General features: G+C 38.8%; 1 protein-coding gene across 9 annotated transcripts in view; it reads right to left on the bottom strand.

Moving 5' to 3' along the window:
- ANK3 (ankyrin 3) overlaps positions 1 to 19011 on the bottom strand; it is a 685538-nt gene that overhangs the window by 558883 nt on the left and 107644 nt on the right. For all 9 annotated transcript variants that reach the window (XM_061181623.1, XM_061181653.1, XM_061181663.1 and 6 more), the window contains exon 2: positions 11924 to 11962. In XM_061181623.1, the coding sequence (XP_061037606.1) occupies positions 11924 to 11962 (39 nt within the window). The remainder of the gene's footprint in view (positions 1 to 11923; positions 11963 to 19011) is intronic.

Below are 19011 nucleotides of genomic sequence, written 5' to 3'. Positions count from 1 at the left end.
ATGAGTCCAGACCCAGGTGCTCTTAGAGAAGGGAAAAGCAGAGACACACAGAGAATGGTTCGTGTTCATTGGTGAACTGGTGTTAGTTTCTCTATACTTAAGTTACGGATTCTATCCGTTCATGTTTAATGTCCAGGCCACCAAGGAAGAGGCCGTGCCTACTCCTCACAGGGAAATGACATGAATGGTGGCATGTGGTCTCTTAAATGAGTTGGATAGTGGGATAGTGGAACAAAGCACTGGGCCAAGGTCCGGGCTCTAGTTACAGGAAGGTCAGTTATGGGACTTGTGTAAGTCATATAAATTGAGCTTCCATTTGTCTATAAAGTTATATCAAGAAGAGCTTCTCTGCCCATTTCATAAGGATGGCCTAAAAAAACATCAATAAAATAAAGTAACAGGAAGCATATACAACTTCTAAATACTCTTTCTCATTTTGTGCAACACTTCCTGCTTCCTCGAGTTACGTTGTAGGGGGTGTCATGCTGGTACTGATTATCTCCAGACATCCACATTATTAGTAGACGGTAACATTATTTCAGCTTATTTCTGTCTATAACAAAGTGCTTGGGAAAATAAAAACGCAGCTTTATCATTAGTCTTTAAACCAGCAGAAAATATAGTGCTAGCTGTTGATGGGCAGCAACACTGACAGCTAGAAAAGAAACATAAAAAATAAAAGGTAATCATTCAGGAATTCCCTGGTGGTCCAATGGTTAGGACTCCGCGCTTTCACTGCCGAGGGCCCCAGTTTGATCCCTATCGGGGAGCTAAGATCCCACAAGACGCACGGTGCAGCCAAAAAAAAAAAAAAAAAGTAATCATTCTTCAGTTCCCTATTATTTCCTGATTTTAACAAATGATGTATCTCAGATTTTCGATGGTTGAATTAGGACAAGAAGCAAACACAATTGTAAATTGTGCTGGGGAACATTTTCCTTTGGAACACTGATAACAGTACAAAATTAAAAATAATTTAAAAGCTCTGATTAGTCCAATTAATTGGTCTCATGAGATGATTTAGAAAAAGTACACATCATCCTTTTTCTTTTTTAGTAAAAGGCGAAAGATTTATTCAGTATGAAGAGAAAACAAGAGTATTACATCATCCTTTTTTAAACATATATTTCTATAAAGAGAAAAGTCTTCCCTCATTTGGTGATTAAAAATATTTACTTTTTCATTAAAAAGTATGCATTGGAGATATATATATATATCTGTTGAATTAAAAGTAAAAAAAATTTTAGATGCCGGAGAGTGTCTAAGAGCTGATTAATTTAAGGTGAAACCTTGCTAGGCATGTACTCATGAACGGATAACCTTTGTTTAGGCAGATTAACATCATTTGCAGAAAGTGTTGAGTTCACTTAATACGGCAGGCAGGTGGGAAAGGCCAGTCTGTAGCAGGGAGCACAGAATCACAGAAGAGAGAAGAGGAATCTGAAATGGAAAACTGCCGCTACACAGCTGAGAAGTGTTTTCTCCCATGGCTATAAGCCTTGACCTGTCACATTACTCATTTCAGCTTCCTGCACAATCTCAAAAGCATCACCTACGTCATGATAAATGTGCTTGAATCATCAATAACTAAGTCTACTAGCAAATGTGACTCTTGGTTCCCTGCCCCCCGGATCCGGCAGGAAGAACACTTGCACAGAACAGATGTATGGAATACACCCAACAAGCTGTTGTATGTTGAGTTCACGCCTTATTTCATGCAGAGGTATCAGGGAAATGAGAGAGTTTAAACCTTTATTTGAAATGGAACAGATACAGAACTGCAAAGGAAATACAGTCTTTAGGAGAGGAAAGGCTTATTGAATCAGTCTTTCCCACATATACATGTGTTCACTGAAGGCAAGAACTTAAAAAAAAAGCATTGCCTTCCAGGCCAAGACACAAAGAACTAATATTTTCTCAGTAAACCTCTGTGCTAGGGACCATACTGGGTGTTATAAACAGTCCCATAAGGTAGGTATCACATCTAATTTACAGATGGGTAACCAGAGCTCCAAGAAGTAAAGTGAGGGACTTCCCTGGCAGTCCAGTGGTTAAGACTTCGCTTTCCAGTGCAGAGGGGGTGGGTTCGATCCCTGGTTGGGGAGCTAAGATCCTACATGCCTCGCCGCCAAAAAACCAAAACATAAACAACAGGAGCAATATTGTAACAAATTCAATAAAGACTTTAAAAATGGTCCACACCAAAAAAAAATCTAAAAAAAAAAGAAGAAGTAAAGTGTCTTGTCTGGGGGCACTCAGGCACTGAGAGATGGGACTAAAATTTGAGTCTGCATCAATCAGACTCTCAAGCTCATCTACACATTTCCTGCCTTTCTAATTTAAAAAAGTCTTAATAAGAAAGGCCAAATCCAACACAGAATACCTAAATCATTGTAAAAGGCTGCCTATTGAATTCTGGAAACTTTCTGGTAAAGAGCAACCTATTTATATGGCAGAAGGTTTTAGCATATGTTCTAACTATATCATTTCCAAGTACCTATCAGCACAGTGCCCAGGAATCCTGACAAGGCTGACATCTTAACTGATGACTCTTTTCTCAGGAGGTGATACAAGCCTCAAATTATAGCTGGATATTCAAAACACGAGATCGGAGTAGAAATAAATAAGTGAAGTAAATAGCTGTCACCAATATGGCTTTACCAGTTACAAAGCTAATCTAGTGAATGTTAAAACTTTGGTGGGAGGGAGAGGGCAGGTTAGAAGCCAGAAGGCCGAGGTGAGGCGTGAAGAGCAAGGCTGTGCCCCCCCAAACCTGGGAGGAGCTGGAGAGAACAGAGAGAGGGGGGAGCTTACGTGGGAGGGGGAACCCACCTCACACGGCTCATACTGTCAGCAGCAGCGCCTGCCGACTTCCCTCCGCATGGCCAGCCAGGGCCAGTACTTGAAACGTCACACACAGAAAATGGAACAATTTTCCTGGCCTCCCTCATTCAGAATCTTAATATATCAGCGGACAGCATAGCCCTGGAAAGAGCATGATTTCGGGGATCAGTTAAACTGGGGTTCAGATCGGAGCTCTCCTATTTACCAACTACTTCGAGCCTCAGTTAAGGGTAATTAAACCAGCCTAACAGATTCATGAGAGAATCAAATGAGTTAACAGCATGTAGCACATAATGGCCACTCAATAAATGTTAGCTCGTTTCCTTTTCTTCTACTGCACGATATGAAGTCATTAAGTATCAGCAGATTGGTTATATGTTCAAAAGACAAACTACAGTCAACTACATCAGCAAGTCTTTTTCTCTTTCGTGAACCTAAGAATGAGTACATTGGGGGTCAGGGAGCGATGGACTGGGGAGTTTGAGCTTAGTAGATGCCAACTATTACATATAAAATGATGGACGACAAGTTCCTACTGTATAGCACAGGGAACTATATTCAATGTCCTGGGATAAACCCTAATGGAAAAGAATTTTTAAAAAAAGAACACATATGTGTCCTGTTTTCTTTCTGGCCTGAGACAGAATCACTTTTGAGTTGGAATTGCAGGCTGAGCATTGGATGATATGCATTACAGTCTACCGTGAAGAAAGGAGCCCATCATCATAGCTTGGAGTAAACAGCATTTATCACACTGAGGCTCCCCCCAGGTCCTCCCCCTGGATGAATTAGCAGAGCAGCTCTTAGCAAGAGGCTCAGCAAGAATCCGGAATTATGAAGACTTTTTAGAGCTCTAACTTCCATCACTATATACGTTATACAAACACAGACTATACGTGTGTGTGTGCGCGCAACCGTATGTATACATACATACATATATATTACATATAGTGATACCTATATATATATAGTGATAACATACACATTAGATAGGTGGATAGATACATAGACAGACTGATAAACATTTATCATTAAGACCAAAATGAGATTAACATTCTCAAATCCTGTTCATCTATTTTGGTCCAACTTTTAGAATATCACAAATGGATGTGGAGGTGTATGTCATGTGGGTCAGGGAAGCATCCATGGGAAGAAACTTTGATCATTTTGAAACTGGCATTTAAAGCATCATTGTCCAGATCTGTCAGCAACTTCTTGCCTACTGCTTCATTACTGCACTATTAAAAATGTTAAGTCCTCATAATTTTCTGGGTATTACCACCATTCTCTTAAAACCTACCACATGGAAGATGGGCTTAGAATGCCATCAACTGAGGAAAAAGGAAGGAGGAAGTGGCATCTGCATGTTGATGGTGATGATACTTAACATTTAGCAAATACATGTAATGCACCAAGAACTTTTTTGAGAATGGTGAGTTCTCATTTTATTTTCATAATAACTCTATGAGGTAAGGACCTGTTATTATTCCCCTTTAGAAATGAGAAAATTGAGGAATATAAGCAGGCAGGTAACTTGTTCACAATTCCCAACTAGGAACTAATCTGCCAGACTTGAACCAGTAGGCTACCCTGTCCTCTGGAAGAAGGTGGTTTGTGATCAGGAACCATACCATTCCCCAAGCTAGGACCACACGGAAAGCATCATAAAGATGAGAGCTGTAAGGTAAGAATTTACCTTAGAATTCCAGGGTACTAATTTGAGTTCTAGAGACTCAGTTCACATAGTAAGCCTTTCAGATGTGATCATGGCTTTAGATGTGATATGGATTAATTCATAAGAAGGTTTGCCACAGAGGGACTTCCATAAGTGTTTTAAAAAAGAGTGAAATTATAAGACAGTGTCCAGGTAGCTTGGAATCTACTCCAATGCTCCAAAGAGAATATTAACATATTCAATACCTTACTATATTGTGATCCACAATTGCATCCAATTTGATGTGAAGCAGGTCTATACTAGATTGATCTCCTTAGCTGAGAATTCAAAGCCCCCAGCATGACTCTAGCCTACCTTTTCAGCCACATTCACCATCCTTTTCAGCCATAATTACCACCTTTTGATTTTCAGATCAAAAATATGACCCAATACTGTGCCATAACATGTTTTCTAAAAATTAACATATTTGAAAACAATTCTACAGTTAACAGTTATACCATAGTTGGAAAATACATGCTTGTTTACTAAATTTTTAAATTAAACTTTGCAAGTTGAACATAATATAAAGAGAATTAGAAGGCAAAGGAACTCTAGAAAAATATTTCCACCAAAATGGAGTCAAAGGACTAAGGATATTAATATATAAAAAGCTCCTATGAATTGACGAGAGAAACGTTGATACCCTAAAACAATAATGCCCAAAGACAAGGATAGACAATTCACAAAAGAAGAGGTTAAATGTTTACTAAGATAAAACAATGTTTACTAAGCATGAAAAAAAAAGGATGGGGACCTTTTGGAAAGATTTTTTTATAATATTGTATTTTTAGAAATGGAACTTTATCAACTGCCAAACTCTTGAATCTAGTAACCAATCCAAACTAGTAGTGTCACATCATATGTTAAGTCCTTTTACAGGGTAAATATGACAGCCTCACCACTGACTTGAGCAAAGCATAATAAACATGCAGAAAAAAATAAAATAGATTATTCTCTGAACTTTCAGGGAGACAGTAAATAGACAGCATCAGAGATCTGGGAGAAAATACTGTGATAACAGACATCATTTCCGAAATCTTTAACAGCTCTAAAGTGGCGTACTGGAAACCAGAGGGTCAGTTGAAAAATTGGATTTTCTCATGTGTAGAAGGATCCTAGGGAGGACCATTTTGAGAGAGCATGAGATTAACATGTTTTGGTTATTGATTCTTTGGTCTGCTGGGCCAGGATTCTAAGCTCATAGGTTCTGAGCTTGCGTAAGTTACTTGTATGTGATAACTAGATGTTAGTTAACTAACGACTTGTCATTTATAAGATGATTTCTGATACAGGTAAATTATATACATTTGTAACTATTCTGAGTAAGAGTTATGATTCTTATCTTCCAAATCCCCCTTTCATTCTCTACATACCCCCTTATCTCTCCCCATCACATTCTCTCTCTCTCTCACACACACACACACACACACACACATACACACATGTATTCCTAACACATTTTTTAAAGGACCAACAATAGGATTCTCTTTAGAACAGAAATCAAAGCAAACACATCTTCCCTGAATGTCATGAAAAAATGTTTCAGGACTGACACTCCCAAGAGAAAATGGGAGTCTTTTCTTCCTACTGACCACACACCTTCAAGAAGGGCCCACTTGAAGGAGCAAAGAGCAAAGACACATCTCAGCCTTCAGATCGGTCCTGAACTAAGGGAAGTGACAGCGGGTGCGGCCAGAGCTCTCTCACATCTGAACCTCACGTCAGTCAGTCTCTCCCCATAAAGACCTTCAGGGCAGCGGGGCGTCCGCATGGTGGCAGCTCTGATCTGTTCCGAATGTAGAAGGAAAACACACTTTCACAAACACCACCAACCAGCCAGGTATTTTTAGTCAGACTCATTGTAACTCATACCCTTAAGGTGGGCATGAGTCAATTCTGACAGGTCTTAGAGTTGTGTCATCAGAGGCAGACTTCGCTCAACACGAGAGAGCATCGTTCCTGATTACTCATATTCTTCAGGTCAAAGACAAAAGAATTCTATCAGAGAAGCTCATGCTTTACTTCATCCTTTCTATTAACTAAATCACATGTTCTGACAGCACACCTATGTGCAGATGTCAAGTCACATCTACAAACATCTAAATCAAAGGCCTGCCTAGTCAAGTCTTTGGTGGACAAGATTTAAAAAGTGACCTCGGTTTCTTAAATGCTGCCATTTGATTCACATTCTATAAAAACACATAATCAAAGTAGTGGGGGTGGGGGAGAGTCCAATACCAGACATAATAAATGGGTTTCCTTTCATTTTTATTGATACTCTTTTTATCTCATTAAACTCAGAATTCACCCAAGCCACGCCTTCAATTTATGCACCATGAAGTCATTTCTCCTCATTCTCTAATCCCAGGAAGACTTTCATATTTTAACTGGGTGAGAGGATTCAATAACAAGGATTCTGAAAAAAATGACAGGGATTCTATGTTGCCTCCTGGGGCCCCGTTTTGCTACCCGAGTGGGTTGAACATGAAGTGCCTGGAAAGGGAGGGGCTGGAGTGGGTATCAAGCAGTGAGGGGCCTCTTTAGAGTTCAGATCTCTGGCTTCTGGTATGTTCTTTGAAACTGACAAGAGAGAAGGCAGACTCAGCTGACAGACCAGTCAGGTTCCAAAGCACCAAGACAGTTGAGTTTATACTCAAACCAAATAGAGGCCAGAAGAGATACTGCCAAGATCCCCCCAAAAAAGCAGAAGAAACCCTTCACTTTGGGGATAAAAGGCATCAGCTCTGAGCCTCTTTTTGCCCCAGTTAGTTTTGATCGCTCGCCTAACTGAATTCCTGATGCTGTTGGAGCCTCTAGAGAAATCATTTCAGCCTGGCATTCCCAACAGCTGCCTAAGGTCTTCAGACATCACAGGTACAAAGCCAGGACTTCAGTAAAGACAGCATTTAAACCACGTGTAAAAGACTGCTATAGAACGTAGGTAGCATGATCACACATTCATTCCAGAAGCTGTTTAAATGACTAAAGGCTAAATAAAGGAGGTCAGTCTGTGCACAAATACATGAGTAGAACAGAACAAGAAAGTTCTAAATCCACGCATGAGTAATTGTTTCATTCTCATAGAAGATTTAAGATCAACAAAAATGTTTCAATCGCGAAACGTGACAACGTATATTTTTGTTCTTCGCCAGAGTATTGGTAAAATTCATGTTTCGTTCATTCTGAAAATGGTATCAATTATTAACTATGCTAGATTTAAGATTCTAAAGCAGAGAATGCTTTTGAGCAACCACAGAATCCTAGAAATAGAGTAAAAATGGGGGAAGCTGGGAGACAGCCATTCCTGTTTTGATTCTACTATCATTATCTCAGACAACCTTTTAAGATTTTTATTTATCTAACTACATAAAATGAGAGTTTTAAATGAAACCAATCAAAACCTACCTTAGCTTTGAAATTCTGAAGATCTCCGTTCAGCTCTCTGCAGAGCCACTAACTGGGAGCTATGCTTTTGATCCATTTCACATATGATTCAATTTTTTTAACTTTAGAAAATGAAGATAGTGATACTCTTGTCCCCTAAAATTATTGGAAAAGAAAATACCCTAAACGTGCAAAAGTTCTTCAAGAAGTCAGACATATGAAACATGGGCAAGATGAAATTAAGTGTAGGACTCAGATGAATCTGGTTTCAGCTTATCACTAGTGACACAAATAACACTGACCAGCAACAATGCAACATCCTGCAGAGGTGAGACCCTGCCGGTGACACGATGAGAAATGCCTACTGAATCGATGTAAAAATCTCCACAGACGACATTATCATTCTTATGAGTAGCTCATGACCCTCCAAGGTCGGTATTACTCTGCCATTTCATTGAACAACAACAAAATAACATGAGTTAAGGAAGATAATTCAAGTGCACTTATATGTTAAATTAGGGTAGTGACATGTGTAAGCAAAATAACTAAAGGTTCTATAGACAAGAAATGGAATCATAAGTTATTACTGGGTTTAGCCATATGAAATAGCTGGTGTTTTTGACATACCAAAATGGCAATTTCACATCATTCAACCTAATAAAATCTATACATATGTGTGCGGAAGTCACCTTAGAACAAACACTAAGCCGGAATAACATGAATTATATTGTTTGGAATTTATTGAGCTCTTATTATGTCACTGAGTTAAATGTTTCATCTCACAACAAACCTATGAGGTAGGTACTCTTACTATTTTCAAATGAGGAAAATGAAGCATAGAGCAATTCAGTACCTTGTCCAAGAGCACAGAGTCAAGTAGAGATGACACTCAAAAGCAGTCTGTCTTAACTGGTGCCTTAGCCTGACAGTTGGAAAGCATAATACCTCCCAGACTAAAAGCAGAAAGACCAGTGGAAGTTATGAGCATGTGGAAAGATGAATGGTAGAAACTGTAGGTTTGGTTCCAGATAGCGTAGGTTTGGTTCCAGACCACCACAATAAAGCAAATACTGCAATAAAGCGAGTCACACCAAATTTTTTGTTTCCCAGTACATATATAAAAGTTATGTTTACACTACACTGTAGTCTATTAAGTGTGCAATATTATTATGTCTAAAAAAACAATGTACATGCCTTAATTAAAAAATACTTTATTGCTAAAAAATGCTCACCATCATCTGTGCCTTCAGTGAGTCAGTAATCTTTTAGCTGGTGGAGGGTCTTACCTCAATATTGATGGCTGCTGACTGGTCAGGGCGGTAGTTGCCGAAGGTGGCAGTTTCTTAAAGTAAGACAACAATGAAGTTTGCTGCATTAATGGACTCTTCCTTATATGAAAGATTTCTCTGTAGCATCCAATGCGGTTTGATAGCATTTTACCCACAGAACTTCTTTCAAAATTGGAGTCAATCCTCTCAAACCCTGCCACTGCTTTATCAAATAAGTTTATGTAATATTCTAAATCCTTTGCTGTCATTTCAACAATCTTCACACAGCACCTTCACCAGGAATAGATTCCATTTCAAAAAACCACTTTCTTTGTTTCTTTGCTTCCGTAAGAAGCAACTCCTCATCCATTCAAGTTTTATCAGGAGATTGCAGCAATTCAGTCACATCTTCAGGTTCCACTTCTAATTCTAGTTCTCGTGCTATTTCCACCCCAACTGTAGTTACTTTCTCCAGTGAAGTTGTGAACCCCTCCAAGTCATCCATGAGGGTTGGAATCAACTTCTTCCAAACTCCTGTTAATGTTGATATTTTGACCACTTCCCATGAATCATGAATGTTCTTAATGGCATCTAGAATGGTGAGTCCTTTATAAAACATTTTTCAGTTTACGTTCTCCAGATCCATCAGAGGAATCACTATCTATGGCAGCTATGGTCTTATGAAATGTGTTCCTTAAATAATGAGACCTGAAAGTTGAAATTACTCCTTGATCCATGGGCTGCAGAATGGATGCTGTGTTGGCAGGCATGAAAACAGCATTAATCTCATTGTACATCTCCATCAGAGCCCTTGGATGACCAGGTGCATTGTCAATAAGCAGTAATAATTTAAAAGGAATCTTTTTTTCCTAGCAGAAGGTCTCAACAGTAGGCTTAAAACATTCAGTAAACCATGTTGTCAACAGATGTGCTGTTATCCAGGCTTTGTTGTTCCATTTACAGACCACAGGCAGAGTAGATTTAGCATAATTTGTAAGGGCCCTAGAATTTTCAGAATGGTAAATGAGCATTGGCTTCAACTTCAAGTCACCAGTTGCATTAGCCCCTAACAAGAGTCAGCCTGTCCTTTGAAGCTTTCAAGTGAAGCCAGGCATTGACTTCTCCTCTCAAGTTATGAAAGTCCTAAATGGCATCTTCTTCCAATAGAAGGCTGATGTGTCCACATTGAAAATCTGTTGTTTAATGTAGCCACCTTCAAAATCTTAGCTAGATTTTCTGGATAACTTGCTGCAGCTTCTACATCAGCACTTGCTGCTTCACTTTGCACTTTGATGTTACGGAGATGACTTCTTTCCTTAAATCTCATGAACCAACCTTTGCTAGCTTCAAACTTTTCTTCTGCAGCTTTCTCACCTCACTCAGCCTTCACAGAATTGAAGGGAGTTAGGACCTTGCTCTGGATTAGGCTTTGGCTGAAGGGAATGTTGTGGCTGGTTTGATCTTCTATCCAGACCACTACAACTTTCTCCATATCAGCAATAGGGCTGTTTCACTTTCTTATCATTTGTATGTGCCCTAGAGCAGCACTTCTAATTTCCTTCAAGAACTCTTCCTTTGCATTCACAACTCAGCTGCTTGGGGCAAGAAGCCTAGCTTTTGGCCTTTAAGGTGAGAGATATCGACTCTTCCTTTCCCTTGAACACTTAGGGGCCACTGTAAACTTATTAATTAGCCTAATTTCAATATTGTTGTGTCTCAGGGAATAGGGAGGCCCAAGGAAAGGGAGAAATAGGGGGGAAGGCTGGTCAGTGGAACACTCAACACACATTTATTAAGTCTGCCATCTTATACGGACGTGGTTCATGGAGCCCCAAAACAATTACAATAGTAACATCAAAGATCACTGATCACAGATCACCATAAGAAATATAACAGTCACGAAAAAGTTTGAAGTATTGTAAGAATTACTGAAATGTGACACAGAGACACAAAGTGAGCAAACACTGTTGGAAAAATGACGCCAACAGACTTGCTTTATGCAGGCTTGCCCCAAACCTTCACTTTGTAAAACAAACAAATAAACAAACAAAAACAAAAAACAAAATGCAACATCTGCAAAGCACAATAAAGTGCAGTGCAATAAAACAAGGTGTGCCTATACTCATCGCTGTACGGGGAAAAGGCACCCACATGGCCCACCAAGCAGAACATCCCTCACGGTTAGACAGACACATCAGGTTATCATGGTGAAAAAGTCTTTCACTATTAAAATCTTCAAACTGGCTCTCCTTGTTCTAATTCCAGATCTAGAAGCCAGTGACCGATCATAATTGGACTCCCATGCAGGCTTTTCAAACAGGAGAGAAGGAATGTACTAATGAGGTAAGCCAAGCATTGGGCTCTCATGGCATCATAAACGGAGAAATTGACGCTGCATCAGTCTCCAAGGGACATGGCTACTCTCACGTGCCATAAACTCAAACCTCAAACTGCACAGCTGAGGACCAGGTGTGGAACACAGTGGACACCCTCAAGGTACCATCCTACCATGAACACGTGTCCAGGTGACCAGGTCATCCCACTAGGCAAACTATAAAAGCTTTCAACTTATTCTCTAATTTTAAAAAACTAATAAACTAGTTAAAAGTAGCATTTCATATAAAAAATTCATTTGAGTCCATGTTTACAATTACAACAAAGAAAGGAAACCAAAAATAATAGATTTGTTGAAGTCATTGTTAATTTCATTTACCTTTCTAGAGCTTCGTGAATAGTAGGATCCATAGTCATCCTAAAAACAAAGAAATCAACATTTAGCAAATATGAAAGAATTTCATATATTTACCATGACAGTAGCTTACAAATGCTTGTTATTAATGGACTTAAAAACACAGGAAGTAGGGGAAGGGTAAGCTGGGACGAAGTGAGAGTGGCATGGACATATATACACTACCAAATGTAAAATAGATAGCTAGTGGGAAGCAGCTGCATAGCACAGGGAGATCAGCTCGATGCTTTGTGACCACCTAGAGGGGTGGGGTAGGGAGGGTGGGAGGGAGACGCAAGAGGGAGGGGATATGGGGATATATGTATATGTATAGCTGATTCACTTTGTTATACAGCACATACTAACACAGCAATTATACTCCAATAAAGATGTTAAAAAAAAAAAACATAGGAAGTGTCTTAAAAGGGGACACAAAGAAAAACAGAGGAAATATGATGGATTACAGGGAAAGAAGTCTGCAGGAAATGCTTAGATTACTACGCAATAAAGAAAAGCTCGGAAGTATGCACACCCAATCAATGGCATCAATAATCTGAATAGAATTTTTAAAGACGAAGTTGTGTCAAATGCACAAAAAGTATGACCCTGAACTTGAAATGAATATGCCCACGAGATATAGCTTCGACAGTTATAGTAAAGATAAGGCAAAAAAATTTTCCTCTGTGTGAAAATGCTGGCACAGTGAAACATTTTTCCATACCATTTCCCTCCACAGCTATTATGAGAAATCCATTTTCTTTCTCAAACTTCATTACCGCAAATATTGTTTATCAAGAGCCAGAAATAACAAGGCATGTAAAAGCCAAAAGACTGATTGTGCAAGAGATGACATGGCTCCTATAATATTATTACAGCCTCGAAAGACAAAACTAAGGACCCACTTTGAGAACAGGTACTCCAAGATGAAGGTTATGGCTGACTTTCTGCTTTTACAAAATGCTAACTTTATTCCATCAGGGAAAAAAAAAAATGCTCTTAGCTCGTTTCCTATTAGGATATAGCAATATGTGCAAGATGCAAATTATTCCGACAGGAATCAAAGCTTATGTATGTAGAATATGAAGAAAGGAACATTCTGCTTTGGATCTTCAGTTCTAGCGACGCTTGCATTAGTTAACTCAGCTCTACCAAAACCAATACAAATTGATGCCACAAAGATTATTTAATCTATCAGTTTTTAAAAATCCACTATCAAATCATAAATAATTAAATCTGAAATTTGAAGTTTCTATCTAAGGTTCCATTAAAGGAAAATAAAATTAACATTTCTAAAACCTTACTTTATTCTTAGCCATATTTTTAAATTTAATCTTTACATCTTCTAAAACAATAACGTTAATAACTTTTTTTTTTTTGGCTGCGTTGGGTCTTCGATGCTGCCTGCGGGCTTTCTCTAGTTGCAGCAAGCGGTGGCTACTCTTTGGTGCGATGCGTGGGCTTCTCATTGTGGTGGCTTCTCCTGTTGTGGAGCACAGGCTCTAGGCGTGCGGGCTTCAGTAGTTGCAGCACGCAGGCTCAGTAGTTGCGGCATGCGGGCCCTAGAGCACGCGGGATTCAGTAGTTGCAGCGTGTGGGCTCAGTAGTTGTGGCGCACAGGCTTCAGTAGTTGTCGCGTGTGGGCTCAGTAGCTGTGCCTCGCGGGCTCTAGAGCGCAGGGTCAGTAGTTGTGGCACACGGGCTTAGTTGCTCCGCAGCATGTGGGATCTTCCCGGACCAGGGCTGGAACCCGTGTCCCCTGCATTGGCAGGCAGATTCTTAACCACTGTGCCACCAGGGAAGTCCCAATAACTTTTTATAATTATATATAAAAGCAATATACATTCATTGTAGAAAATATGCAAAATGCAGAGAATAAAAACCCATCACAACCCCACCATTTAGAAGGAAATTAACATCTTCTCTTGTTCCCTTTCAATATATAAAGTTATACACACAGTATTTTAAATGAGATTTAGAATTATACTGCATATACAGTGTATCTTGCCTTTTTCCCTTAACATCAAATCATTTATATATATAATAGTCTTTGAAAACACAATCTTGATAGATCACGCATCCAAATCTTCATATTCACAAAATTCGTTCAAATATTTTCTGATATTTATTATTTAAATCGTCTTGCTTTTCTTTTTGTCTAGTACATCTAACATTGAAATAATATCCTTGTATAAAAATCTCAACATGATAATTGGCTAATTTCCTTAAGTGAAACTCACCAAAACGGAATTTCTGAAGAAAAGGCATAAACTTTTCCCATGGCATTTGTCTATAATTTGCCCACCAAAAGGACAAAAATCTATAGATTGCCCACCAAAAGGAAAATGAACAGTGCAGCTCACTTCCTATTTCTCAAAATGTTCAAATGTACCTTAAAATTTTCATAAAATACTTTTATTTCATAGCAAAAATAACATCTACCTTTAATTTTAATTAGTTTTTCTTATTATTACTGCGGAGTAATTTTTAAAATCTATGGTAGTTCTCCTGTTATTGCCTTTGACCATTTTTACTTAGGAAATTTGTAGTTTTCTTATTGATTTGTAAGAGTTCATTATACAATAAAGATATTAATCATTTGTGTATTATAATTGTATACATATTTTCATTTGCCTCCCTAGTCTGTTCCTTGCATTTAGGTTTGCTTTATAATGGTTTTGATGCACAGAAGTTGAAATTTTATGTAACCAAGCATATCAATCATTTCTTTTGTGGTTTTTTCCATGGTTTCTATGCTTAGAAAGTTTTTCCCCAGTCCAATTTCAATGAAATAGCTACTTATATTTTCTTTTACTTGCCCTCCAACTCTGCTACTACCTTTTACCCTTGCCTCTTTTTTTTTCAATCTGTGTAGAATTTATTGTTGGTATGGTGTGAGGCGAGTACTTATGTGATTTCTGATGACCCCCTCTCTCGGCCTTTTCCCCAACACCACTGGTAAAATCACTCATTCCTTCATGGTTCATTTGTATAAGATTCACTTTGAGAGCAGTTGCTTTGAGGTACAATCTGAGCTCTAATGTCAGTTTTGACAACACGGTAAGTGTTCTTTAACTTCTCTAAATCTTATTTTTCCTTAAAAATAAAATGGGGATAACAATACCTATCTTACAGTTTTCTTGTAAGGCTTAAGCTAGATAATTTACAGAAAGCACTTACTTCAGTGTGTAGCACAGCACATGTGCTCAAGAAGTCAATGGTGGGGACTTCCCTGGTGACGCAGTGGTTAAGAATCCGCCTGCCAATGCAGGGGATAAGGGTTCGAGCCCTGGTCCGGGAAGATCCCACATGCCGCGGAGCAACTAAGCCCCTGCGCCAAAACTACTGAGCCCACGTGCCACAACTACTGAAGCCCGCATGCCTAGAGCTCGTGCTCCACAACAAGAAAAGCCACCACAATGAGAAGCCCGTGCACCACAACGAAGAGTAGCCCCGCTCACGGCAACTAAAGAGCTCCCGCACACAGCAACGAAGACCCAATGCAGCCAAAAATAAATAAATAAGTAAATTTTTAAAAAAAGAAGTCAGTGTCTGGACCCCAGATTCAGGGCTATTTCTCCCCCTCTGATCCATCTGTCAATTCTGTGCTCACAGTGTAAACTTGACAGAACACATAATATTTGGTAGGAGAAATATCTCCTACTTCTTTTTCTAAATTTTCTTGGCTATCCTGCCCTGTTTTTTCTTTACATAGGCCCCACCCACTTTTCATTTCAGTTATTCTTAGGATGCTCTTTTCTTCCCACATTTCATTCCCATTCTCTCTCTCTCTCTTTGTCATGCCTTAATACAAAGAACAAAACTTCCCAAACAATGTTTAAAAGTCACGGTGAACATCGATATCCGTATCTTTTAACTGACTAAAATATTAAAATTCCAGGGTCTCATATGATGCGCTGGATGTTGGCTATGGATTTAAAACAGGTAATCTTTATGATACTGAAGAAGCATCCTTCTATGCTTAGTTTTTTGAGATTGAATATTTTTGTCTCCATCCCACAGAGGAAACTGAATTTTAAAGAGGTAACAGGAGTTGCCCAAAGTCATAGTGGGGCCTGAATGTACACCCAAGTTGTCTGATTTCAATGCCTTTTCATTTTCCATTGCAACCATCCTACCACTCCGTAATACAGTCAAGTCTCCAACTCAGCAATATCTTTTGTCCCAAACTTAGTCGTATAAATTCATTTAGACCTTATAAAACATCGTATGAAACTAATGTAATATATGATGGCTAACTTCTCAGCTGATCTGAAGAAATGTAGATCATCCATTATTATTTGTAGAAATATTTCAAGATTTATCGATTTTGTATGGGAAAGAGAATTTAGTAGGAGATGCAGAGACATGGCTGAGAAGCCTCCCTAGTCATCACCTAGACAGAAAGAACAAAGAACTTCTCTAACTTTGGTCCACTGAGGGCATAAACACTGGAGGTAGGAAAGGGTAGGACTTTAAAGCAAAATAGCAACTCTTGAAAAAAGAGGGTTGGGAGTTAGCAGAGGAGACGGAAACGGTGATAAAAAGTAGGGTAGAAGGAACAAGCCAGAGTAGAGTAGCCTCTCCTCCTTCTCTGTAGACCCATTATGGTTGAGGGTACCTGCTGGAGCAAAAGCCAAATATGAATAAGATTTGGCCCATCTGCTTTCCTTTTCATGGCCAGCACCCAAGCTCTGACCCAAATTGTTCCCCTCCCTCTGACCCACTGCATTTTGGAAAGGCAAGTTTTCCTTCTATTGGTCTGATCCAGATAAATACATGTCTTTCTGTGCTGCTCTAGGATAGTTTGACTTTAGCAATTATTGAAAAATCGACAGGGCATTAAAAACTGCAGATAGAAGAAACCTGCAGTTTTTAAAAACCTTCAAATAAAGTTGACCCTCGTGTTTTCTAGAAGGTAATTATCCAGGCGATGCTCTTTCTCTGGGTCAGTTCTGCCCCTTCCTGGGAGAGCTCCTTTATCAGCCAGGTTCCTCCCTTCTCCCTAACAGGAATCCCCAATGCCTCCCCTCACAAACCTCTCCGGATTCCGAAACATACTGTTCCTATCATCTTTTCCCTTATTCCCCCCAGAGGAGGTCTGAGAATCTTGTTAAGTCCTCATCTGGATGACAAATAGCCAGGACATGGAAGCAACCTAAGTGTCCATCAACAGAGGAATGGATAAAGAAGATGTGGTACATATATACAATGGAATATTACTCAGCCATAAAGAAAGAATGAAATAATGCCATTTGCGGCAACACAAATGGACCTGAAGATTATTATACTAAGTGAAGTCAGACAGAGAAAGACAAATGCCATACGATATCGCTTGTATGTGGAATCTCAGATATAACACAAATGAACTTATCTACAAAACAGAAACAGACTCACAGACTTAGAGAATGAACTTATGGTTACCAGGGGGAAGGGTACGGAGAAGGGATAGATTGGGAGTTTGGGACTGACATGTACACACTGCTATATTTAAAGTAGATAACCAAAAAGGACCTACTGTAAAAAAAAAGAAATTAAAATTAAAATTGAAAAAAAAAAAACCAAAGGCTTGACAAAACGCATCCACACATACCCTTTTCAGCTTTACACAAGGACCCTCTCCTCTCCCTTAACCCAATCCAAGTTCCCCCTCTCCTGTGTTCTCATACTGCTAAATAGGTCAAAATCATATGCTATGAGGGAAAGTGATATGTTTAAACAGAATTAGAATAAATTAAATAGAATTAAATTAATTACAACTAAATTTAGTAGAATAGAATTTAAATAGAAAATATCCCTTCTGCTTTTCTCTTCTCATAGCCCAAACCATGTACCCATGGTTCCACAGGGAAACAAAAACGCTTAATTCTTCAGCCTTGTCTTGACATTAATAAAAATGGAAAGCACAATTATGTGCCCAGGGATTCCACGTTATATATATATATTTTTTAACTTTTTCAACTTGCATATTTTTCACTAATTACCCTTTTTAATTGATGTATAGTTGATCTACAATGTTGTATTAGTTTCAGGTGTTCAGCAAAGTAATTCAGTTACATACATATCTACTCTGTTTCAGATTCTTTTCCCATAGAGGTTATTACAGAGTATTGAGCAGAGTTCCCTGTGCCCTACAGTAGGTCCTCATTATTCATCTATTTTATACACAGTAGTGTATATCTGTTACTCCCAAACTCCTTATTGATCCCTCCCGCCCACCTTGTGGTACAGTAGTGAGCATAGCTGCCTTCCACACGTTATATTATTGGGCCCCTAAAACAATCCTGTGAGAACAGGAGGATAGACACTCTCATTGTTCATTTATAAGAGGAAAGTGAGGAATAAAGAAAACAGTGAATTTTTGTGGCAGCAATGGAACTGGCACCCAGGATTCCTGCTGTCAAATCCAAAATTCTTCCTGTTGCCTGAAACTCTCACAGTCCCTAGAACCACAGTTACTAAACTTTTACAATTTCTATTAGAGCCACAGAGGAAATTAGGGTTCGTCTCTCAGCAGTCATTCTCCAACAAGACTATTCTGAAGTCCATGGTAATTACTTCGAGACTGTCCTACACAATTCTTGTTTCGTCCTTGACTGAATAATCTCTTAAAGCGACAAGCAAGGAAATATAGGTCAAATCATGTCTGAGTTTATAAAGGCAGGAGTGGAGGTTATTATGCTGCTATGAATGTTAAGTAAAAAAGGTTCAACATCAGTTACAATAACTATATACAATTTTATGAATGGCTTCTTTTAAATAATGACCCTACTTCCAAGGAGATCTTGAATTCGTGATTTTTCCATATCTGACATATTCCTTATGTATATATCCAGTCAGTCAATGTCTACAATAATCCAGAATTATTCTACCCACGATTCAATATGCATATCTATTATAGTTGGGAATCAAGTTTAGTTGGGTTTGTACCAACAATCTAAAAGAATAAGTTCTCATATTGTACTTACTATGTGCCAGGCACTGTTCTAAAGGGTTCACAGATACTTTCTCATTTGATCCTCACCTAACAACCTTATATGGTCGGTACTTTTATTATCTCCTTTTACATACATGGA

The sequence above is a fragment of the Eubalaena glacialis genome, chromosome 1, assembly GCF_028564815.1.
Source record: "Eubalaena glacialis isolate mEubGla1 chromosome 1, mEubGla1.1.hap2.+ XY, whole genome shotgun sequence".
In the NCBI taxonomy this organism is placed as follows: domain Eukaryota; kingdom Metazoa; phylum Chordata; class Mammalia; order Artiodactyla; family Balaenidae; genus Eubalaena; species Eubalaena glacialis.
Note: the sequence above shows the minus strand (reverse complement) of the source record. Positions and strands in the feature narration are given on the sequence as shown.